Consider the following 26,257-nt stretch of genomic DNA (forward strand, 5'->3'; position numbering starts at 1 on the left):
TATCTGCGTATTAACATTTGTGCAATACACTTATTATTAACGTGACCGCGGAAGGTGACGTGCAAAATTATTGCAATTTCTGTTCATCATCCAAGCTTTAAGCAGGATGTGATGTAACCTGCGCAGTTTGCAACGCCGTTATAACTAATGAATGCAGCAATAGTAATTTTCGTCATGCTGATTTTCCCCGCTCAATCTTTCCACATTAACTATAACGTTCCGCAATTTTTGTCTTGATAGGACAAAGAGAAGGAAACAAAAAAAAAAACTTTCAAACAGTGCACGCGCTCTGTTTACGTACGTTTTCCCATATTTGCACCCCAATTTCTAATTTTACTTCTCTTCGACTATCACAGAAACATTAATGAATAAATTTCATCTTTGATTATTGTTATTACAGAAATTGGTTCGTTCGTTGATTGTTTTCATCGCAATAAGATGTTTGTACGTATGTTTGAAATTTTTTGAATCCTATAATGTACGCTTTCGAGTAAATTCAATTACAAAAACGATCTATGACTGTCAAAGAATGTTTTTATCAACGTACGGGAAAACTTGGAGCAAGTATTATACAAATTTCGTCAACTTGTGAAATAACGTAGCGAGAATGATTGACACGATTCTAAAAAAAAAACCACGAAATGACGGAATTCTTGCCGGTAATAGTGGAAACGTTCGAAACAAAGTACGCGCTGCTTGTTTTCCCGCGTCAGTTTTCAGTTTCCCCGCGTTCAACTCACCGCGCATCGGCGTAACGATCTACTGATCAGTTCGGCGCGCGCCTCTGTCGAGTGTGGTTGTACGTTCGTTCGTCTCTTCTAATTCGAGAAAATCGTGCAGGATAAATTGACGATCCAAGCGCTTTTCAAATTCGACGGATTCACCGATTTGCAGATTCGAGAAATAAGCGATCAAAGGTTAGTGTAAAAATTTACAATAGTAATAAAAGAGAACGAATTTCTAATTCTTTTCTCCCAAAATAGGTTTCTATTTCCTATTTACATGTACGATCGTCATCTTTTCGTATTATTTGCGCTAACATAACATAACAGTGTGACGCACGCACGTGCGTTTTACTGTTCAAATACACGAGTCAAAGCTTCGTTTCTCGTTGATCGAATATTAATCTTTCATGAACAATTTTACAAAATAATTTACTCGTCAGCAGCTGTTGAGAAATTTCATAAACTGAAACAATGCGTTATATTTTGAAAAGAGGGAATAGTGATAGGATTGAGAATTCGTGCAAATATTCCTATATAATAAACAATTAATGTTTTAATTACCTTATACCTTTGATAACAGATGAAATACGTGGAAAAAAAAATTTACAAAACTTTTACTCATCTTTCGGTTTAAAGATTTACGGAAAACATGTTATTCTAGTCTGGTAACAAACTTCGTCACGGTATTAGGTGTAGAATAATAGATACGGAGATAATTTTTCCAGCTGCCATTAGTCGCCAGCTGCGTTTCAGGATCGCTGTTATCAGGCGAAAGGTGTACAAATACCCATAATAAATGTGCGCGCATAATATATCGCGCAACTGAATGGAAATGATTCATTTTCATAAAATGTTGTTGAAGATATAAACTAGATATCGGTTCTGCTATTTCATAGTCGACCTTTAATATTCCCATTACGTATGACAATTATTTTTTTCTTCTTCATATTCGCAATTTACATTTACTTTTAAATATCATGTCACGATGTATTTTACTTGTTTTACCTATCGCGCACCTTAATTTGATTCTCAATCGGTTTTTAAAGCGTCGCGTTGTGGTGACGTTACTACCGATAAACGCGTACTTAATAACGTAATCTTTATACTTGTTCAACTTTTTTTTTTCCCCCCACCTTACCGTGTTTAATATTTGAACTGCGCATATCATGGTCACCTTACAGGAATTTTATACAAAATTGAATTCCGGATCCACGATTAGATCATGAATTTGATAAAGTATTATAAATGCAATGGAAAAAAAAAATTGCAAAATCGATTAAATAAATGTAGAAAAATATCTGAATAGACCAATTAATAAATAATTAAACGTGGAGACAATGCGACTGAGTTTCGAAACTGGAATTATCGCTGATTAGAAAAAAAAAAATGTCGATCAAATTCCACACGGTCGGTGTTGGATGTCAATCGAGTTGGCACGAAATGACTCACATCATGTATAATCTGTCGCAAATAATTACTGTTTTTGTTATTTTTATTTCGGAACATGCAACATCGTACATATGTGTTGCATTCATGATGAGGAAACATGGCGGAGTTCAAAAATAGTTGATAAAAACGCGATGGGTAAGGTTACAGAATTCTGGCCATGTTCCAAAAACGATTTAAATCAAAACTGCGTCTCCAGTTTTTTCCTACATCCGGTAAAGCGTACACACATACGAATGCAACACATCGCATTTCAATTTTTATTTATTCGTATGAAAAAAGTTTTTCTAACGCTGGATGTAGATAAAATTTTTCTAGGACTCGTTTTTTTTTTCTGTTTTTTGAAAATAAGTGTTTAATTTTCGAGACGCCTGTTCAGAATTCTTTTGGATTTCTTCTATGGCTGCATAAGTTTCAAATTTCCGCTCAAATCTTCACGCGTGTTCGCGTACGTTTATTATATTATCATTGACTAGAATATCATTGAAAATATCGTTGGCTATAAGTTGTTACGGAAGTCGCGTAACTCGGCGAACAAAGCTCGATACGTATGGAATATATGCAGTGAATTTTGCGCAATAGTCGGTATTATATGGTTCAGAGTATAATGTACGTATCACTGATAATTATGAATGCATAATCCACTCTGTAATACAGGCGAAAAATTCACCTTGTTCGTAATAACACGTAATATACATATAAAATATTACTACGCACACCAGTTGTAAATAAATGAATGAATGAATGAAAAGATTAATAATTTATTCAACTTCAACTATCAGTTGTCGTTAAGCGCCGCCCAAGGATTTCAAGTGGTTTTTACATACCTACGCGATTTTTATTACCACATTATGAGGTGTATAATGTAAGTGTGTGTAGTTTAGGCGCGTAAGTGTCAAACCTGCAGCAAACAACTATCCGATTCTAAATTCCAAGCTTCCTCATTCTTTCGTTCACGTTGCGATATAAGTTTTCGGCATTTTTAAACGTGTTACACGGTTTGTTTTTTTTTTTTTTTTTAGACTCAATTTTCTCTCTATTCGAGCTACAATTGAATCATATTTTAATACGTCAGATTTGTAACACTTCTGGAAATCAGCAATGATAATAACTTGACGTCAGTTTTAGATATTAGTTTCCACACGTAGACGAAAACATTCGTATTTTTGCTTCTTCTTGTTTTAAGTTTTGACAATTATGACACTTCGGAATTCACTGAAATTTTTGTCGATACACATATGAGGAATCCCCACGAAGTTGATGAAAAAAGTTGAATGTGCCAAACAAAAAAAAAAAAAAAAAAAAAATTAAAAGTGCCAAAGAAAAAGAAAGACGTCTTTTTCAAAATCACTCAATATTTATAAATAATCACCCAGTTGAATGAAAAATGAATATTTTCACGAGTGGCGAGAATCGAGATATTTTTTTACGTTTTGTCTTCCATTCTCTTCTCACATCTTCTATTTCCTCCGATTTTTTTAGCTCCTCATTTATACTTTTTGTAGACACTAGGAAAAAACTTTGACGCAGACACGTGATTCTTTTACCTTGTACCTAGGAGCCGACAGCGACGTATTTCTCACACAGCTGACAAAACAGTGTCACTTAAGTCCCGAGACTCTATTTTGCCGCCCTACGAGCTAATTATAAAGGTTACAAAGGTAACGGCGCGCTGTTTCTTTCCGTCAACGCTGAGTGCCCGTAACAATAAGACCCAAAACCCTGATTTATTTAAGAACAAATCTCTCTTTCCCGGGCGCTGACTTTGCTGCATCCGCGCTGAATGCACGTAAATGCACGGTTTCTTTTTTTTTTTTTTTTTTTGCGCTGCTACTGCTGACGCTGATCATGCCGACGCTGATGCTGCAGCTAATTGAGAGCGGCGGAAGTCACCTTGGTGAAAATAAAGAGAATGATACGAGATGTTATTCGGTGTAGTTCGTATATATTTCCTCGAAATTTGACGTAGGAATTTGTATCGTGTTATTCGTAATTTAACACCCGGACGTTTCTCATTTATACTTTTGTCAAAAGTACGGAAATACGGCATATTTTTGAAATCTGACAGGAAATATTTGACATCAAATATTACCTCAGATTTGGCAACAACTGTCATCTTTATCGCACACATTTCTCTATATTATATCAATAAAACAAAATCATAATTTTTTAAAACTGACGGTGTATTCTAACTACGTTATCAAAACTATCAGCTGTTAACACAGCGTGACGCAATTTTGCTTTTGCTTTTTAAAAATTGATTCCAATCGATTGTGCATTCTGAATATTACTTTATGCGGTATCGAATTACGTTTTCCTTTGTTCATTCTGAAATTGTAATACAAGTTATATTAATTAGCGTTCTATTTCTCGGAGTGAAACAAATATTTTTACTTGGTTTATTGTAAATCTTTGTTCGTTTCGTGATGAAAACAAATATTTTATCAAAAACTTGACGAAAGGTGTAAAGAAAAAAAATTATCAACGTAATATATAATTTTTCAATTACTATTCTCTGTTTCAAGGAGGTCTCAAATCTTATACCGTGCGCAGTTATTCATTCAAACATGTGTAACGTGGTCGCAACTTTTAACACTAAACATGATTACACGTTATACTTAAACAGCATGTAGGCCTCTTGAGAAAAATAAGAAATACCATAAATTCTGGACCCTAAGTGGCGTTTCTCTCTATTATATATATATATATAGTGTTTTGTAACGAGGTAATAAAATCAAGCGGTTTTAAGTGATTTTGTAACACGGACATAAACTGCATATAATTATACATACAATATAAATAAAAGAATAATATCGAAGGGTCTGAACGAGTTATCACCGAGACACGGGGAAACGTTTATAACTATTCCAGTCACGTTGCCGTTATTATTTTTTGAAGAAGAAAACAACACCATCTTTAATACCGCCGATAAAACGTCAGTCATACACGCACGATACACGGTAGAAAACTTCACGCTTTTAAAACCTCATTTTAATTGTCCATCAATGCCAATTAACGAAATTTTACGTAACTACTATGTTTTTCTATGAAATGAACATAATTTTTTCTTCTAAAATTTTCTTTTTCCACATACGACTCTGGAAGAAAAATGATTATAAATTAACTTGATTCTGCAACTAGACGATACTATAAATTTTCTTACTCTTCGTTATTTCTATATGTACACACACACACACACACACACACGCGCGCGTTAAATACACAAATGTACACGTTTCTAATCCAACTTCGCTTCGTTGACGTAAATCGGTTAATTCAATTGAATAAAGGAAGAGAAAAAAAATCATCTATACATGTATATTTCATCAGAGAAAAAAAACAAAAAAAAAAAAAAAATCGTCAGCCTGGTAATTGTTGAGCTCTAGAAAAGTACATAATTTAATTGTCGATACAATTGAGGCTGTTACTGTTTGCTGCTACTGCCGCTGCTGCATACCGAGCCAATTAGAGCTGCTTGAATAACACGACCAGCCATAAGCCAGTCGCCTACAACACCAACCTACGGAAGTCTGTCCATCTCTTAGTATTATTATTATTATTATTGTTATTTTGCCGTCGTACGATCGTCAATAACAAACCGATGATGACACATTCAGCCGAATAATTTTTTTCATTAATTCATTCCGATAACGAGCAACGATGCAAGGCGTTTAAAATCGTTTAGAAGAAAATAAATTTTCTGTGATTGTTTTAGGAATATTTATTAAATTCGATAATTTTTTGAATTTTTGTTGCTACGGCGTATAAAAGAAAGCGAAAAATTATCTGCAAGCTCCTGCTGTAGATTTTTGATGAAAGTCTGAGGATGTTATTATGAAATATATTGATCATTATTTGGTTTTTTATTTATACCAATATTTATCGGAATAAAATCTTATGAAATTCTCTGATAATGTTCTGAGAGAATCTCTGTTGACTATATCTATGGGGAAGAGTATTTTAATATCGATAGGTAGAATTCAGAACCGTAAAGACAAAGGTTACACTTGAGCTAACAGATGATTTTTCTATTGTTCGCAGGATATTTAATTTAGCAATAGCTGGAAGTGATATCGCGGTGAAAATCAATGGTCTTTTTAATTTTCACAAGTCGTTGTAAAGAACGTGACAAATAATCGAATTAACGTGCATATAAAAATTCTGAGATCTAGAAAAATTGCAAAGTCTTCAATCATATGTTAAATCTTTTCTCCGACTTGTTTCGTTAAAATAATTGATTGAAAAAATGAAGATTTGCTTTTGGAAATCGTGACAAAGTCGATTACATATGATTTTCGTTTTTGGCTTAGCGATATCTGGAGTGTCTCTAAATTGACGGAAACGGTTAATTCGAATTAACGAAATTAAGGGCTGAATCAGGGCTCCTTTCCGTTACCGCTGTAACTGCATTTACTGGATGCAACGCGCATTGCTTTAAGCTAAACTGGACGCGGTCTGGTCGCCGTCTGCATCGGATAGCTTCGGGCAGTTCCCACAAAGTTCACCGCCTCCACTCCCTATGTATGTATGGGGCATTCCGCGCCAATGCGACCTGCGAATTACCCTTGACCTCTTACATTTGGCGCGCGATTTTTTCTATGATTGTTCTCGCTTTGAAAGGTGCTCGGTTTTGTTTTTTTCTTTTTTTTTTTTTGACTGGATTTGAATTTTCTACAACTTTTAGAATACGTTTTTATCGAGCGACCAAAATTAAAAATTTGAACAAGTTTCTGAAAAATCCTGCGTCAGGTATCAAAATTTTCAAGCTTGGACCCGGAGTAAGCCGATTTTCCATTCCTACTGTTTACAAATTTATACCGACAAAAACAGGTCCAAAACGTAAGAAGCGAAAGTTATTTTACTATGAATGGTTGCTGAAACATTTTCGTATATCACACCGGATTTTTACAGAAAATTTAGATCTTTCGCAAGAGATATTTTCTCTACTTTATTTTGCTAATAAAAAAAATTGCAAATGGTAAAATGGTGCCGAAAAATCTGAAAAAATTTTCAAATATCCCATTTGACATATGAAAATGTTTCAGCAACCATCTATAGTAAAATGACTTTCGCTTTTAATTTTTTTAACGTTTTTTTTCTTTCGAAAAAAACTTGAAGACGGTAGGAAAGGAAAATCGGCCCACTCCGGGTCCAAGCTCAAAAATTGTCATATCTGACGCAGGATTTTTCAGAACTTTTAAAAAATTTTAATTTCGGTCGGTCGATAAAATCGTTTCTAAAAATTGTAGAAAATTTAAATTAAACAATTGTAGAAAAAATGGCGCGCCAAATCTGAGAGGTCAAGGGTAAAATCCAGGTCTAATTGGCGTGGAATGCCCGATATACACGTGCGCGCACACTTGGATATATCCGTTATATGTACACAAGGTTTTCCTCCATGCACGTATTACTACGCTTATGCATGTCCTACAACGCACATCGAACCTCGGTACATAAAGTGACCCTCGTGTCTGTGCACTCTGACTTAAAGCTGCAGTGCCGTACAATTTTGCTTCGAGAGATCTTTTCACGCGGCTATGCGATTTTTTAAATTATCCGCATTTACACGTCAGTCGTTAATTGCGATTCCTCAATTCCTATGAAAAGTATGGAACACATTATACTTTTAAAGATAATTGAATGTGAAACACGATCTTTAGGGAATTGTTCAAACAAAGGTAAAGTTGTTTCAACTAATATTGCAGATGATTTATTTTTGTACCTCTCTGGGATTCTTTGTGAAAATTTCAAATACTTGTATGACGTTAATTAATTCGTATTAATATTCTTGTCGGCAACATATAATAAAACAAAACGAATAGCAAAAAAAAAAAATAAATAAATAAATAAATCTATTGCGCATACATACGTTCTTGATCTGTATAAAAATTTACGACTCGTCATCTGTGAATGCAACAAATTGAAGAATTAAGATTCATTAACAAACAACAGAAACCTTTTTAGTCACTGCAGTAATAAATAAAATCCCGTGTTCCCAGGCATAATTTTTTTCCTTCTTGTTCTTTCATTTTTTTTTTGTCCACCTTACGTCACAGTAGATAAATTATCCATCGATCAGCCGATCTCCGATCCTTAGCTACGGTACTGAATTCTTTGGGACGCGTGTTGAGCTGTTTACTCGAGTGGAGGTGCACGGAAAGTCCGCGCTATCCGATGGGAACAGAATCCACTTCTTGTACAAGTTCTCTGTACCAACTCTCGTTGATCAGTCCCTCGAGTCGCACACCGTTGCCCGTGTAAAGAGAAGCTGGAATGGCTCGGGTCAGTCGGCGCCTGGTCCTTCTCGCCCTGCCCATCCTCATCCTCGTCCTCGTCGTCGGTATAATTACACTGAGAGAAATTTTTAGTTCCGGTTACCGCCAAGTCCTTAACTATTTTTATGTTTTACCACAATCGAAAAATATCGTTCTAGGTAGAAAATGAAAATTAGTTTTCTAGCCGTTACCGAAAAGTCTAGTATCCGTTGCTGTTCTTTCTCATTACGATCGCTGTTGCTAATATTTGAACAGTTTTTATTAACGATACCTGTTTTACTGAATTTTTCTAGTTACTGTAACAAATGAATTTTTTCTCTGTGCATCGTTCGCTTGACGGAAATTCTTCACATTTCTTTCACCTTCGGTTTCGTTTTTCACTTCCGTCAACGCTAATCACCCGGCGTTGTTGCTCCCGACTTCGAGGAAACCGGAAACGCACTCAAAATAACCTCTCGATCCGTAATGAGGCCGAAACTTAATATGGAAACGCTAGCTTCCTACGCGCTAGTAATTAATGGGAATCTTACAATTGATCGCTTAACGTTAGCTGCAATGGCTGATTAAAAAAAGAAACGAAAATCGAATCTTTTAATCAACATTCCGGTTGGTATTTAATCCGTTTATATGTATATGGGGAATTCCATGCGTGCCCAACCTCACCAACATATTGTTCAAAATTTTTTCTACAATTGTCTCAACTCTGCAACGGTACCGTAAAAGCTTTCACATTTTTCATTCAACCGGGTAATTATTTATGAATATTGAGAGTGATTTTGAAAAGGACTTTTTTTTAACCCTGTCAAAAAATTCGCGCCAACTGTATTTCCCATAAAACATTTCAGACCTGGCTGATGATGGACCGATTTCTTTCTACTTTTTTTTTTAACACTTTTAATTTATTGTACTAACTAAAACATTGTTTAAACGGTCTGGAAATCCCCGAAAACTTCCGAAAACTTCTATTTTTCACTTTGAACATTTCTAGACCGGTTTCATTATGAAGCTAGGATGAAAAAAGTTGAATGTTGGAACAACTGCAGAAATTTTTTTAAACAAAATCAGAAACAGTGAGGGTCATACGTTGGTCGGTTTCGCAGGGAATTCCCCATATGGAACTGCTCGTATTGAGTGCATTTTTTGTTTTCTAAGTGCACTGAAAAACATTTTTCAAAGTATTATTTAATGCAGCTCAACTGACATCGAACATGATAAGAAAATTAAACTAAGCGCCGATATAACGGAGACAAATTGACAGATTGACGCCCTATTTACGCAACCTATTACAAATATATACCAACGTCTTTGTAACGCAAGTGTTCCTGTTCTCATTGCGCCATTGTATAACAACATATACATACATACACATATATATATATATATATTATTTATTCACAGAGTAAAGCAACAGCAGCTCTGAGAACCGGAAACAGGTTACAAGCGTTCAGCCTAGAATTCTTGTCTAAATATCTATAATCTAGGTATTATAATGATTTTCGAAAGTTGGAGAATAATTTATAGGTCATATGTAACTGCATGAGGTATCGGAGTATAAACGATATGTTTTTCTATGCGGGGAAAAAACAGCCACGACCTAGACAAGATATGTATACTCGTTATTTCGAGCGTTACATGTAGTTGCATGCGGAGATGTTGCAAAAGTTTTTTTTCAGCTCTGCACATTATATTTATATACGATATTTTCTTCAGGCAGCGGTAAGAAATAAACCGCAACAGCTCGACTCCAGGTTCTTGGAGACGAGATCGAGTTACGGTAGCTTGAAAAAAAATGAGAATAAAAACCCGAGAGATAGAAATAATAGAAAAAAAAAAATAAAAATAAAATAAAATAAAATTCAACTTCGTGATTGATGATCGATGGCGTGACGACCGGTAAACCGCATCTGAAAATAGAAAATCGTTAACGAACAAGATTGATTTACCATATCCATCAACGATGGTACGGTATAATAAATTAGAACAAGATGCCCAGTGTTAAATTTGGAAAAACTATGCGATCCTTACATCATCGGAATCCTGACAATTTGATAATTACTTACGTGGAAATTGAAAGATAGCGTAACTTGGATAAAAAAAAAAATTAAAAAAAAAAATCACGAAACTGCTGGAAGAGAATTTGGTGGAAGAATTTTCGGAGCAAATTTTTACTCATCATTAACGCTAATTGTTACGGAGTAATTTAAATTTCGTTTTTTACGACGTGAGAACCAAGCGAACGATCTTAAAACTTTCTGTGATCTCGTGTAGTTCGCACGTACCTACGTAACATACGTTATGTGTACAGATATGTACGTACACGCGTTACCTGGTCGTCAACATAAAAGCAATTTATTACCCTAGTGGGCGTTCGTCGTGGGTCTCTGGAGCTCGGCGGTACCTTTTTAATACGAAAACCCTATTGCCAAAGTTGAGGGTACGACTCGCGGTGTGAAGATAAAAGTGAATTATAGTTTAAAAACTTCGTTCTTCAAAACGCATGCGTACATCATCGAAGAAGCGATTTACGTCGGTGTGAAAAGAAGTCTCACCTGTGGAGGCTTTGTCGTCAGAGAATGTTTTCTGCACCGGTGCTGACCTACAAACGGCAAGTCGTCAACTCCTCTGCAACAGAGACCTGAAATTTTATCTAGCCAAGTCCGTCTGTCCCTGTTGATGAACCTACGCATATTTTTTTAAAATATACAACACGCTTCAAGAGTTTCGTGCGTTGCCTTAAATGGAGCACCGGTGGACCGAGTCCCGTACTTTGGGTATCGTGTAGAGACATCTTGTTGTTGGTAACAATTCACACATTCAACGGAGTCGTTTCGAACAGGTGGTCACCGTTTTGGCACCGTTTTATCGAGTCAACTGATCGGCTACCTTAATCTCGAAAGTATAAAAAAGCCCTTTGCCACAGAAGCAGCGATGTTCTACTTCGTGTAACCGGAGTCTGCTCCGTGGTGGCTGCTTTGTTCTTGCTAATATGGACAGGCACCTTTTAGTTCCAGCTCTGTCTACTCGAATTCCTTCTAAGGAGATTTATGTACCCGTCGCTTCTTGCTCGCATTGCAGTTTGTGTTTGTAACAACTTTTTATACACTGCGGCTAATTGTACGCTTCAATTGACGTTTCTTGGTTACATAAAGTGTTATTTATATGATTTAACGGACGTTCGAAGCATTTCAGTACAACGATTTTTATTGCTCTTTAATTTTCTAAAGCTGCGGTTTAAAATACTGATTTATAATTCTACGCAGGAGTATTAAATAATGTGCGTTCCATTTTAGAACAAACACTTCCGTGAACCGTGAACCATCATAACAACTGCCAATGAAGATCGTGTGACTATCTTCAAGCGGAATGCGATTATAACCATGGACAGTTGTTATTTCCATTCGCTTCTCAAGTAGATCAAGCATGAGGTTTATTTATTGATAACTCCTTCAGTGGATGCGTGTAGTGCCTACTTAAGTTTTGAGCCGAGGTAAACATCCGCATGTCTTTTGAATTTGTCGGTTCATCGTCTTTCTCATATCGTGCTATGATCTTCCAGCCCGATTTCATAACCTGACGGTAAAAAGAACAACTGGAAAAATACTTTCTTTCTCCTGGAGTGAAAATTCGTCGGGCTTACGTCTTGCGTTCACGTCCGAAGCGTGGAACAGGTCAAAATGAACACCATGTGGCTGGATGAGCCACCGATGTACGGGTGCCACTATTGCAAGGATCAAAGGCGTGAAGAAATCCCCGGCATCCTGAAATGGCGGCGAACCCAATTTGGGGACGTCCAAAGACTTTATGATTTGACGCGCATGAAGACTTACGACGTCTTCGGAAACGTCGATCCAGCGTCAATCTTGTGAGAGAAGGAACACAAATATCTACACCAAAAACAGTCCATTATATGTGTATCATTGAAAAAAACCGCCGATTTCTGAGTCTCAAGAATAGCAAAACTGTCTTCTAGCGAGAACTCGTGCTTGTCCCTCGTGCAGATCAACGCGGTTAACGAGGTGGTCACCAACATATCCCTGTGCAATTACCCAAACATTCCTTCTGTATCGCCTGATAGTTGGGTTGAATGGATATCCCGTCATTACGGGTTGGTACTTTGCAACCTTCAATGCAAGGTTACATCTATTCCCTAGTAAAAATGTTCTCTCATGTGCTAAAACGCTGTGCGATTATGAAGAGAACCGTGAGAACCGAGAAACTTTGGATTTAAGCATTCTCCAGTATCTTATTGTAGTTTTTTTCCCCCAGAATGCAAGCAGTGACGGAACGTAACACGTTGTTCATTCACATGCTGCTTTGGGATATTCGTTACAACGACGAATTCTTCAAACGACTTTTAGACTCGGTATTCATTTCCAGTATTCACACTACCCACGTGATTTTGGTTATGCCGCCATGGGTGGCGCCGGGTAAGAGCTTGTGTAATGTAATCCCTTCATGAGATGGCTCTAGTGTTGATTTGTCTAATTGCCAGTGGTCAATTATCGCGTCTGATGTTCTTGGATTCGCAGTTGGATTCATGGAGGAACAGATGACGCGAATTGTTCCCAATGGTCAAACCGACAGCTACCGAATACAGGCACTTTACATCAGCCTTCGTCACATGCACTGTCCAAGACTGAAGATCCGGCGTGTCGTGTAGGTGATGTTTGTAAGAGAAGACTGTGCTTTCTAAAAATTTTTTTTACACCATTGCGCAGACACGAGATCCCCTTGTTTTCAACTTGTTTGATTCTCGTATTATTACACAAGCTACGCTTATTCGCAAGCTCTCTGCGAAGTATTTTTAACCAGTCCAGTATCTGTTGTTTTATTATTCTTTCTACGCTCCTCGTGATTTTCCGAGTTTGATGATGCAGCGAAGAGGACAACGACGACATTATTCCAATTCTTGACCGAGAGTCCCAGCGGTTCAAGGAACTCTACGGAGAGTTTTACATCAGTGAGATGATGCGATATCCAGATGGTCTGCGTCAACTCGTAGTGGCCGAAGTCGACGGTCTCGCAACCGGAGTTTTGTGCCTCAATAAAATCGTAGACATCGAGGCTTTGAATCAACACTTTGAACTCGCGCCTTATCACGGACTTCACAAGCCTCATCCATCCGACAAAATTTACAGTGAAAACGACCACCATGTTACAAGCGACATCTTATTTCCCACCGACGAGCTCCAGAAGAAAGATCGCTTGTTAGTTGGGAATAACTCTTACTTTAGATATTATTTAAAAAAAAAAAAGATGTTCCCATTCGGTCGTTGAGTTAGACCGCGACACTGCAGCGATGATCAATAAAGCAAAAGATCGAGGATCTCCAATGGGATGAATAAAACTTTCTCTTGCAGCAAGGTCAACGCGATGTCGAATTCCTCGACATTTAATGGTTTAACGGAGGAAACGGATGAAGACTGGTTCTACAGAGGTTAGTTTTATCATTCTCGGTAGTAACGAATAATTGAATTTGTATACTGTGTACATGTACAGTCGTTGCATTAGCATAGCATGCATGCATATATAATACCAATTCTCGATGAATGCAGCTTGTTCAAACTGCCGCAAACGAATCGCATTCGTGAGCAGTATGTTTATTCACTCATCTCTTGTAACACACTTTTCTTTCTTTTCTTTTATCGCCGAGGTAATCCTTTTCGTACCTCAAACTCCGTTTCATTTCCGTGGAGGAAGATAGCAACGAGACTGAATGCTCATGTTCCGACGACGGTGATGCCTGCAGTAAAATATTTTCCGACGCACCCTGTCCATCGTGTCAAAAAACTGAGTCAACCTCTGTTCTCTGGACATCGGCGAGCTCTGAGGATTCGGAAAGCTTTGGTAAGGGAATTGGACCAGGCCATGGATCATTAACGCGCGGAAAAACGAGTCGAACTTACGTCCAACTCAGGAGATCAAAAGATGCAATGGTGAGAGATGCGACGATGAACTACCAACACAATGGATTGATGCACCTTGTTCAAACTTACACAGAAGGAAAAGTCGACCTCGATATCCAATTACAAATTCAGAAATGAAACCACCAGTGACGACACTAAATCTGTTGAGAGTAGAACCATCTCCAGAGCTATAGAAATGGAAAGATTGTCGGTCCGGCGATCTATAGAATCCGTTAGCGTGGCTCAGGAAGCTCTTTATAAAGTATGAAGTTCGTAATACATATGTGCTCATACTCTGAAAGTGATGGATTGTTCTAGCTTTGCGAGCATACGAAATCATAATAATCATTACGTAGGCTTTTGTTCCAAGAGTCAACTTTTAGTGATCATTGGAATTCCCATGATGTCTCGATGCTTTGACCTTGCTATTCAATAATGTCGCAGAGAGTCACCGCATTTACGCTCGATGTGAGGACGAGCCAAGCTCTATCAGCTTCCGAAAAAAGTAGTTCTCGATCGATCGTTCGACCGCCAGCCGATCCCTTTCCTTCAGGCCCAAAAAAAGGTTCCGTTTTGCCCAGCAAGGTGCGACTCGATATGGGAACCAAAGATGATTCTTTAGGTAAATTCGTTCGGCTTGAAAACATCTGCTCTATACTGACTTAGTCATCAATTTTTGACGGGAATTTCCAGCCGAGGAAGAGGAAACAAATCCTACTGACGTTGTCATCGAAATTAGCCCGCAAAAAATCATCCACAAGGAGATAAATTGGCTGCCCATTTATCGCGGTCAAATAAACGCCTTTACCCTGGAATTATTCAGCATGAAGGATGACGTCGATGAGAGATTGGCCCACGATTATCTTGAGGCAGTTTTCGAATGCTTTCCTGATGAGGAATACTGTGTCGTTCTGATACCACCATTCTTTCCCACGTTTCCGCTGCTGCAGAGTTTTGTGGTTTGTGAACTAATATTGATAACATCAAAATACAGCCATCAGGATTCATCTCAAGCTCCCATTGAATGATATGGAGCTTTGGAAAATACACGGAATATTGGATTTGATAGATAAAGAGTGACTTTTATATTCATCCTTAAAATGATTTTCAACATCTTTCCCTATCATCAGCGTGTTCCTCTGCGATTCAACAAAGATTATCCTGTGGTAATGTACCTCGCGCATCGTGCAAGCGTCATTGGAAATTTTAGAACCAGGGAAGCTGATCCGAGCGACGTAACCCGGGCTGAGGAGCTGCTGGCTGGTGTTCCTAAACGAAGTCAGGTCATCAAAGATCTGGAATCTGCTCTAGAGAAGGACTCGCTTTATCTAGCCTACGTGTTTCTGTGCGAAGAAACACTCGTCGGATTCGCGATACTGCGGTACCACTCCTGATATCCCTTTTGACGAACAGTATAAATAACTACTTGATGTTCCGAACTGAGAGACAAGAAATTATTTTCAGCGTGGAAGAAGAGATCGAATTCATACGCAGTCATTATCAGATAGAAGACCATATCTCGTTTGACAATGTACCCATTGATTCCCACGGACGGATAATTCACCTGACGATGATGCCAATTTTCGCAAATCTTCATCGCTACTTCTTTCTGGAGCTCATGCGGCTCAGTGACAAACGCGCTTTGTACTATCGCCTGTATCACAGTGACGCCAGTGCCTTGGTAAGCTGGCTAGATCAAAAATAGTATCTAAAGAATAATTTATTCGAAATTTGGTTAATACAGACGCGGGCAGAACCGTTGGTTACGTTTCTGGGTGAAATGATTCCCGTGACGCCTAGAAGAAGGCTGAAGTATTGCCTGGATAATTACCCTGATGCCCAACCAGCTGATTACGTCCTTCAAGAAAGTGCGGAAAATTTCGCTCTTTATATGATGGTACCACGAATCGCCAGCATTCAAAAACTCGACGTCAATGTCAGAGTAATTGTCGTAGGTGCTTCGGATTGCGGTTTATCCGTGTTGGAGACCCTGGCCTTTGGGTACACAGAGCAACCTATTTTCAACCTTCCAATCTTCTCCTTAGTGAGAAATGAAAACAAATCATTCCACTCTGCGTTTCGTCTTCCCAGACCAAATGCCTCGACCATCAGCTTCACCAACCTGACCCTGATATCTCGGGATGGAATTCCGTTCGAAAATCGGCCTGACGATATGGAGAAAAACGAGCTACCCTTTAAGGGTCGATACTCTCGTGACTACAGACACCTTATTGGCACCAGGGCCTGGATCAACGTGGTCCACGGGACGCTCACTGCCATTAACAGGTACAATTATCATCCAGCATGAGCTAAGCTTTTCACGATCATGTTTTCATGCATTCGATAGAAAGGATAAATTCGTCAAGATATCGAGTATGGGAGCCCTCTCTTACGATTACTTGGTCCTCGCATGCGGACTTCAATACCAACGACCAAAATTCCTGAAAGAGTTGAGAGCGGAGAAAAAAGGGTACAGCTTTTTCCATCGTTCGTTTTCGATGTTTAATCAGATTCATCTGGTTCTACATTCAACAGAAACTTCAACAATTACCCAACCCCGGAAAACTGTTTGACCATTAACACTGAACGAGACGCTGCTAATTCCCTCAACTACTGTCAACGTGTCGTTACGGATAATCCGGCGTGTGAGTTTTACCAGGCAGTGATCAATGATCAATACTAAAATCAACAAACTCTTGCCTATCCTTCACAGGCTCAGTCATCCTTTATGGAAAAAATATCGACTGCTACTCAGCACTGGCCATGCTGCTAAAGTCGGACTTGAGACCAGATAATATAACGTTGGTTGAACCGGCTGTGCAAGCATGCGATACTGAAAATTCCAGCTTTCTATCCAACGACGAGGTACCTGAACCTCGATGATGACGTTATAAAACATTCATCACCACCGTAAGTGAGATTAATTTTTTCAATTCAAATGTGCAACAGGTCGAAGAAGCGGTGATCAAAGCCACTAAAGAATCAGGTGTCAACATAGTGCCAGGCGGAGATTTGGTGGACTGGATTCTCGAAGAGGATGAAGAGGACGTTTTTATCGTCTCGGTGATAATAGAGCAAGGTGGCGAGCTCCGGGAGCTAGTTTGCGATGTCCTTTTCAATTTTAAGAAGAAAACCATCAACACCAACACATTTCTCGGTAAATATTCCCGCCCGATCGATCAGGGCTGACAACATTTACCCCAATGACGTATTCATATAGCCATTTGCGAAAGTGGTCTCGTCTTCGACGGAGCTCTTGTCATAGACCCGGAATTCCAAACGAACGATCCTTGCATTTTTGCTGCCGGTACGATGACCAAGTATTCGAGAAAATTCTACGCCGATGAAGTCGCCCACAAGTATTACGACCTCTTCGAAGTCGGCGAAAAGGTTCGACCTCCTTTCCTTGCCAATACTTTTCTCGGAGTACACAGAGTTATGATCAGTGCCCTTTGTTCCCGTCTTAAGCTGGGCCAGAAACTTAGGGATATCATATGTTCCGAAAATGGTGCCAAGGCTAACGAAGCACCGTTGTCGAAGTTGGACATGATGCTGCCCATATTTAAAAAACCGATAGTAACGTCCTGCCGACTGCCTGGCGACTACTATTACCTCAATATAAAACGGCCCGGGAATTTGATCTGGGACGATGTTAACGTACGTCGAGCGAAGGACTTTCCGGTTATGTTTCAACCGACTGTTGGTGCGATTAATTTCCTTCTAATGATCCCTTGTAGGACGTCGTCATGATTACCGGAAGCCCAAACTCTAGTATCGGGTATTTTCAACTTCACCTCAACCAGTTCGACACCGTTGAAAGCATAACCTGCCTCAGCAGAAAGGTATACAGAATAAATAAAGCAGTGTTATGAAAGTATCGGTAACGAGATATCTGTTTTACATTCCAAGGAGTTCGAGGTCGAAAATTACATCAGTTTGTACGGCAAGCATCAGAATCTTCTTAACGATCTCAAGATGCGGTTTCAAGTATGCAGCATGATCCTGTGATTTATTAATCCTCGTTCATCATTGAAATAACTTGAATAATTTATTTCCCTGTACTGTCAGAACTCGATGATTCCCGATTTATACTCGTACTTTCGTGAGCCATGGGCTGTCGCTCTGTTCCTTGACAGATTTGACCTTCTTCGTGCTGAGAATAAAGCCATCCTTCAGTCTCCTACGGTTAGCAAAAATCCCCCGAACCCATGTCATCGAAAATATCATCGATTCTTCTGTATATTCACTTTACCACAGGTGGTTTGCGACGACGCGCTGATAAACGATTGCACGAAGGCATTGATGAAGTCGAAATGGGAAGCGGTGAGTGTTTAGCGGCAACCTTGAGCCAATGAGTAACGAAAACGTGCAACGAATTTGACGATTATCGATTTTCGTCTACAGATGAAGCCGGAAGATCAAGAGATGATCGAGGCTCGTTACGCTGGCTCCGCTTATCAGGAGGAACTTGAAAACAATTTGATCGATTTCCTCCAGCACTCCGAAGCCCATCTTCCCATGTACTGCAATCCACGTTTCCTCAGGCGCTTTATGGACGATGTCGAAAAGCTCCAAGGCGATCCCTTGTTCCCCAAACCAGACATTTGGATCCAATGACTTAATTCCAATTACCGATCGCTGTCGGAAGTGAGAGAGTCGATACCGGTGTCGTATTCCTCGTGCCAGAGTCCCTTCTGTATCGGTGGCAATAAATTAACGATCATAACTCAATAAAGCGTCTAGGAAAATTCTGTTTCTACATTATTCAATGTGGTTGCATGCAATTCCCAGTTTTAATGGCGATCGATCTCATTCCCGAGATCGCGTTACACGGTCAAGTCACCTGTGTATGTTTGATTGCAATAACAATTAAACAACATCGTAGTAGCTCTCTGAAAAACGCAAAGGACGGAGAATCAACAACATCCAACGCCTACGGAATTCCTGAATCTATTCGTCGTCTCGCCTTAATTAGCTACGAATGAATATGTTAATTATCTACGTCACGGTACGTACAGATACGTGATACACCTGTATGTATATATACGGGTGAATCTTATGGTTTAGAAATAGTTTGTCATCACGGTTTAATGTACATACATGCCGATCTTGACACGCGTTCCGATCGATCGGATTCATCAGCGAAACCCATCTGTTCAAAGAACAATATTTTTATTGCTACAAGAACTTCGATCGACGATACGACGAAATGAACGACGGAATACCGATCATCAGATACCTTCGTTTTGTCGAAACAAGCGTGCGGTACGTATTCACAATTTATAAAAAAAAAAAAATCACCATTGACACTCTACCCTGAATCATGCGTGTGGTTGGATTTATTCACTCGATCCTAGGCGTCGTCAGTATGCCGCGCAATTCGATGCGGTTTTTTCCACACCTCATCGTTTTCAACCTCGCATCATCGGAGTGAATAAGAATCTTGCAAATTCAAGACAGCCCCGGTCGATTCCACATGCAATGTATATGCATCATCGCAAGGTGATCGCGCTTATAGTTCCCTCCTCGATGGGAGACCCCGTTTAGTCCTTGGAGAACAGACAAGGTCTACAAAACCCTGTCCTCAAGTTTCGATTTCACCCGTTTCTTTTTTTCAAATATTCACCCAAAATATAAAAATCCAATTAAAAATGACAATTTTGTCGGGAAATTTCCTTCTCCTGTTGAAAGAAAAAAAAGAAAAATTCGCGAACGTTTTCTGACGACACATATGCGAAATTTTTTCAACTTGATGAGATGAGTAGTTCTGAAATGTTAGGACCGTGAAAAAAAGCACCGGGAGGTTTCACAGACCCCCAGTTTATACACGGTGATTGAAAAATTAGGTGCGTACTTTGAAGGTTAACGATTATAACAAGTCTTAAAAATCGTGATTCTTCTTTTACTATTAATTTTTTTTTTCTCTCTCTTCTCTTGGAAAAAAAACGTGACGTTCGTCAAATCCAACGTCTGTGTCCCACGCCTCGTGACTCTCTTTGTTAACTCCCTGTATTATTATCTTTAATTGCAGCTGTTTTCCGGAGTCAGTTACATCATCGACGAAGCGTGGGCGCGAAGGGTACACCGGTATATATACATATATATGTGTGTGTTTAACTAAGTTCTGGACGAGGGCCAGGAACCCCAGATTATTTCGTCATCGCTCTTCGCCGGTCAATGTCGAATTTTACCTATTATTGCACTCAACTGTTCCACTGCCGAGCTGTACTTACACCTTGGTACATAATAAATTACGTCGCCTGCATTGCTGTACATCCCACATGCAGAAACGCGTTACCGGCCAAGGTCACTCAAGGTCGCGTCTCTCTGATCGCAATTTTCATCACAACGATACGGAAACCCAATGGAATTGCATGTGTTGCTCGTGCGTAGATAGGTGAATTTTGGGAAGTAGGTGCGGCGTTTAATTGATCACTTAGGTATATTGGTAAATAACGTATTTTTTTTTTTTATCTTTCTCACATTCCCATGATTCGTGGCTGATCGATAACGTGATCCTGCCCTAGAATCGCTCTTGCATATATTGGATGCATATCCGTTTACCGGAAATCACGTTACGTAAATGGAAACTGGCATGAATTTCTGAGTCCACCTCATCGGAAAAGTTTCGCAACGGAGTTGTTACCAACTATACGTCTGATATTTCGTAATCACTTTACACGAACATCAGTCTGCAATTGGTTTTTCAAACCTGATGCGTTGCGCGAGATTTCGTTTCGATTTGAGGATGTACTGGCTATATGTATATTCTAAACCAAAATCGTCTTCATTGCGGTTTATTTCTTTCCGATTTTTATCTCATCACAAAGTATTCAGTGTTATCGACGATGCTCACTTTCGGTTGAGAATTTATAGCCAACACATCCTTAACATCTCTTTGACGGATTAAATATCATACATAGTTTATTCTGAAATTGTTTGTCTTACACTTTACAGCATACAGCACAAAATGCTTAAGTCCGTGTCACCGCGGCTGTCGCCCAGAGGAGGCGCCGAGCCACGAATCATCCGTTTAACGACCGACCAGGAAGCCGTTCTTCAGGAGCAATTCAACAGGTGTCCAAGAGCCCCGCACACAGCTGACATCGTCCTCCTTGCCGCAGAGACAGGCCTGTCAGAAGCGGATGTTCAGGTCGGTAATCGGTCGGAATTATGAACACCGGTTTACGTCCGTGTCAAAGAGAGAAAGAGAGAGAGAGAGAGACTGTTGGTTAGTTGGGGATTTTGTGGGCGAACGTGTTCGACAACTTCTCAAAGTTCTCTCAAAATTTACGTTTGAACGAAGCAAATATGTATATATGTACCGTTCTAAACCACTTTGGAAAACAAAGAAAACTAGAAGAGAAAACAAATTGCTCGTTATCAGAGTTGATTATTCCGCGTCAAAATTGAATAATGAACGTTGAAAGATAGTTAATAAAACGTTAATTCGATGTTGTCAATTTTTCTTATACCTACACTTGTTAATTTCAGGGATGGTACGCCATAAGACTCGCTCAATGGAGGAAAGAGCAGGGACTCGGTGGAAACTTGCATTTTAGCAACTGATTAAAATCTCGTGTACCTATCTTATACAATATTATATTATATTTGTATCATATTATTGTAACGATAAGGTTACGAATATAATTTATAAACCTTGCGGTGATTTGAAATACTGAGATAAGGAAAACACGCAGCTCGTTTTCTGTAGCAAAGTTTGCGAAAAATATTTATTTTAATTGGAGAAAAAAATAAGTTACAATTTCATAACGTTTGAAATATATTTGGGAAATTTCAACATGCTACATAACTTCAAAGTAATCATAAAATTGTTCTTATTTTGTTACATTTGTTAAGTATACCGCTTAAGTTGTAATTTATATATAACAAATAAGTTACTGACAGTGAGAACATGATTCGCATATACCAGATTGAAAAAAGGAACAAATACATAGAGGAAAATTGAAAACGGACTTAAATTTAATCGGTTCACCGGTTTTCATATTATTGTAACGATCATTGAAAACAATATTTATACATATTATTAAACATGTTGTGTGTACAGATAAATATAGTTATTAATATAAAAGTAATAAAGAAAAAGAAGGAGAGAGAGGAAAACACTTACAAAAACATTGAAAAAATGTAATAACGCGTTGAATGAGATAAATGTTATAATAAACCCGACTTCTATCGCTAAAAAACATTTTCTATGGTTTTAAATTTCATATCGGTAAAAATTCTTTTTCAAAAATAAAATTTTTGTTCTATAGATTCTTATAATAAGTACGATAATTACGTAACAAATGAAGATTCTATTCTTCCCTTATTTTTATCAAGACAATTATGTAATTATACGTATACAATAAATTGTTAAACATAAATGTTACCTGTGTTATATATTTTTAGAGTATTGTTCTATTACTGATAAAATTTAGATACCAAATATTGAATATTTAGTAATAATTTTCTGTTTTATCTTCTCGTCAGATTCTACGGTTCATATTTTATTTCTTATTTTTATATAAAATAATATATTATCAAATTGTACCACCTTGAGACTTTATTATTTCTCTCGCATTTACAGAATTTTTTCGCGCAAATCTTTACAGCTTTATATTTGCTAAATTAAAGTATTGTGTAACACGTATCTGCGTAAATTATTGTTGCTATCTTAAGGATTCCAGAGTACAATGGAATAATTGTCAAAGCGTTGATCAATCCAAAATATAATGTGAACAGTCAAAATTTGATGTATTGAAATATGTAGTGGGAATTTTCATTAATTGCTGTATCTACTTTTCCTGCAGGAGTGTCCGGAATGTGTTTCAGCGAGCCGTGAGTAAGACAAGCATGAAGATATTCCGTTTCGCATTCGTCGCAAACTAAAACGGTAATTTAAACTAAGAGAGAATGGGAATTGAATCCGATATTGTACAACGATACCATATAATACGAACAGTGTAACGAACCGTAAATTTGTGTGTTATGTAAAAGTATACTTATAAGTATATAATATACGAATAACTTTCATCTTTTATTGGATAATTGTAGAGCGATGTTATTATTTACTGCTGCATATTATATAATAAACCAGCTAACTATGTATATCGTACATTCGTAATCGTCTTCATCCGGCGAAGAATACTCGACGTAGTTTTTATCTCTCGCTGATTCTCTCACGGAATATTTTTTACGACCGCTATTCCCGCGGGTTCCTTGGCTTTCCTCGAGTAATTTTTCCCTTTCAAATTTTACACGGTTGAACTTTCGTCAAATGACAGCAATAAAAAAAAAAAAAAAAAAAAAAAACGAAATACAATAAAACGCAATAAATTCTTCGCGGGAGTTTTCCAAACTCGACGAAAAATATTCCGATCAGCCATTTTCCTAACGTCGTTTATTTTTTCTTTCTTTCTTTTTTTTTTGCTATTTGTAACGATAGAAAGTAAGGAGAAAAGCGGACATACGTAATAATGTTATCTGGATTGTTATTCATCAGCTAAACCGATAAATCCTTAATGCTAGAAAGTTTTTGGTTGAGCTTTTCTTGCAGAATAAATTCATCTTCGTCGTCACAATTGCACGGTACTAACAGCATTGCAGATTCTTCACGATCGTTTTGCGAAACTTGCAGATTCTCTTAAAAACCCTGCGACGGATTTAAATCCACTTGATAGATTTCGGTCACCGGTATTTTTGCTTGGGGCCCATCGTCCGTGTAGAGATTCGTGGCCTCCGTTTTTCGCTTCTTCTCATATTCGACAACAAAGTCTGGCAGCGATGGCTCAAAGCCTACGGGTATATGTGTAAAAATTTCTAAACAACTTATCAGCTAACTGATGAAACGTAAACATGCAATATGTGATCAGAAACCAGGTCGGTTGTTATTTCATTATAGCTTGTATATTTCTCTCCGAGCTCGACTAATTAATACGACACTTTCGAGTAGAAAATAACTCGAGATTTGAGTGAAAAATTAATTTTTCGAGCTGAATTGATTTAAATTAATTCGCATCATTTTACTGAATTTTTTTATTTAAATAGATTCTTTTAATTTAGCCAAAAAATTTCTGTACTTTAACTTAATTCGTTTCAGCTTATGAATTTCAATTTCTTCTCTTAACAACTCTCGCTAATTCACTCTAATTCGAGTAAGTTTCCAAATAATTTTTTTGAATTCCAATTCAAGCTTTTGTATTTCCCGTTAATTAAAATTATTTATATTATAATTCAAATGAATTTTCTTATTTTAATTTAATTTTTACTTTTTTCTCTCTGCACAGATAATTCTGTCATACTTGATTGGGTCTTACCATTCGAACACCGCAAAAAAATTCCTCGATAATTTTCGAAATCATTCGTTCGTTTGTTTCAGGTCCAAGTTGAAGTTGAGCGTCATCTCGTAAGAATAAAAATAACAACAGAGGAGCGTTGACACGGTTGGTAGGAAAGGAATCGCCGCATCAGAATCGACCAACGATAGTCACGAATAATGTTCCACATAGACGGCACCGTTTGAACTACAGGCCTGGCAGCGAAAGATATTCGAATAGCTGCAATTGAACGTTGCGGTGCAAATTAAATAATCCATAGTCTACGATTGATTGTGCGAGATTAACAGAAAGATTTAATTTTAATTTTAATTTAGATGTAACCTAAGGAATTCATTTGAACGTGGACGCATTAAAGTTCCGTTTGTAGAAGAGACAAAAGTGGTATTTGTGATCATGAAGGTTCGATGGCTCATTGATGATGGAGTCTGAAGATCAAATACATAATTTTTAAGTTCCATTGATGGAGTAAATTTCGGGCCAATGAGAAACGGGAAATTTCTTCGTATTGTCGTCGTGTCTTTCCGACTGTAGATTCTACAATGTTATAAATGTCTTTATCAACTTGCTCAAGGTACACTTTGTCTAGTGAGTGCGTTTAAATGAATTCCGAGAGCAACGATTTGTGGCTTCAAATATTATGGAGGATAAGGAGGCTAACGATTTGAACATCCGAACAAAAATTACGGCCAAAATACATTGAACATGGGACTAGTGTTGGAGAGATCGAGGTGAAAAGTGAGGAATTCATGACTCGTAGTTGAAGTTTATTCAATACGCCGGAAATCTACTACAAGTGTTTGGGTGTCAGCAGGTAGTAATTTCGAAAAGTCCACGGATAAAAATAGAGTGAGAGACAAAGACGAATCCGGAGACATGATTAGGCATTTCCCGGAGAATTTCAATATTACGTGAAAATTTGGTGTGCAGTATACATTATCTTAAGCAGAACATAAAATATAATATGTGAGATAGGAATTCTGGCAGTTTGGAATTATAACTAGAGTTTCGGCCGGACAAGAGGTACAACACACGTCTGTCGGGATACGATGAATGATGTATGATATGTTCTTATCTTCACTATCTGTAACAAGTATTGAATGGATGTTGAATTAATTTTACCCTCATTTCCTTCCTAACTTCGCTGCTGCTGGTCCAACAAGAATAGTGCATGAAAGAATTTATTCCAGCACTTCTCAAAATAGCGGAAATTTTCGTCGAAAATGCAAAGGGTTTAGCCTTACTTTTTCTTCATTTTTGGAGCTGAAAACTTTTCGTCTCAGATTCGATTCAAATGACCCTTTCCTGACTAATTGGAGCCCCAGGGACTCAGAACACGCAGCAAAAAGAGCGTGGGATCAACAGAAAAGAAGTTACATCGAAAAAAGCACCTGCTGAAAAATGTCGAAAATTCAGGTTTTCGTTTTATGGCTGTAACTTTCGATGCGGTGATCGCAGCGTATTGGGACTGCGCCCAATCGATTTCTCTCGCAAAATTACGTCGGAATAGTGCCTGAAAGAATCGATCCAAGCACTTTTCAAAATCGCGTAAATTTTCGCCAAAAATA

General features: G+C 38.1%; 2 protein-coding genes across 6 annotated transcripts; both read left to right on the forward strand.

Moving 5' to 3' along the window:
• Positions 1–720: 720 nt before the first annotated feature.
• Positions 721–19,100, forward strand: LOC124177437 (cilia- and flagella-associated protein 61-like). Its single transcript, XM_046559783.1, has 24 exons — positions 721–917; positions 11,737–11,933; positions 12,003–12,308; positions 12,417–12,551; positions 12,713–12,873; positions 12,976–13,102; positions 13,324–13,653; positions 13,807–13,883; positions 14,147–14,488; positions 14,777–14,974; positions 15,046–15,311; positions 15,483–15,733; positions 15,817–16,033; positions 16,097–16,353; positions 16,444–16,638; positions 16,700–16,822; positions 16,888–16,997; positions 17,066–17,217; positions 17,302–17,509; positions 17,573–18,009; positions 18,090–18,194; positions 18,262–18,339; positions 18,421–18,675; positions 18,757–19,100. The coding sequence occupies exons 3-24, from the start codon at positions 12,121–12,123 to the stop codon at positions 18,967–18,969; spliced, it is 4,425 nt and encodes a 1,474-aa protein (XP_046415739.1). The 5' UTR covers positions 721–917; positions 11,737–11,933; positions 12,003–12,120; the 3' UTR covers positions 18,970–19,100.
• Positions 19,101–19,417: 317 nt separating this feature from the next.
• On the forward strand, positions 19,418–23,463 carry LOC124178977 (homeodomain-only protein-like). 5 transcript variants are annotated; one of them, XM_046562866.1, is made up of 4 exons: positions 19,418–19,617; positions 20,384–20,439; positions 21,310–21,505; positions 21,847–23,463. In XM_046562866.1, exons 1-4 carry the CDS (start codon positions 19,453–19,455, stop codon positions 21,919–21,921), a joined length of 492 nt encoding a protein of 163 aa, XP_046418822.1. In that variant the 5' UTR covers positions 19,418–19,452; the 3' UTR covers positions 21,922–23,463. The 5 variants fall into 5 exon arrangements, with proteins under 5 accessions (XP_046418822.1, XP_046418824.1, XP_046418826.1 ...); XM_046562868.1 differs by having other exon boundaries at positions 19,421–19,617; positions 20,384–20,431; XM_046562870.1 differs by lacking the exon at positions 20,384–20,439 and having other exon boundaries at positions 19,423–19,617.
• The last annotated feature ends 2,794 nt before the right edge of the window (positions 23,464–26,257 follow it).

The sequence above is a fragment of the Neodiprion fabricii genome, chromosome 3 (genome assembly GCF_021155785.1).
Source record: "Neodiprion fabricii isolate iyNeoFabr1 chromosome 3, iyNeoFabr1.1, whole genome shotgun sequence".
Classification (NCBI taxonomy): Eukaryota; Metazoa; Arthropoda; class Insecta; order Hymenoptera; family Diprionidae; genus Neodiprion; species Neodiprion fabricii.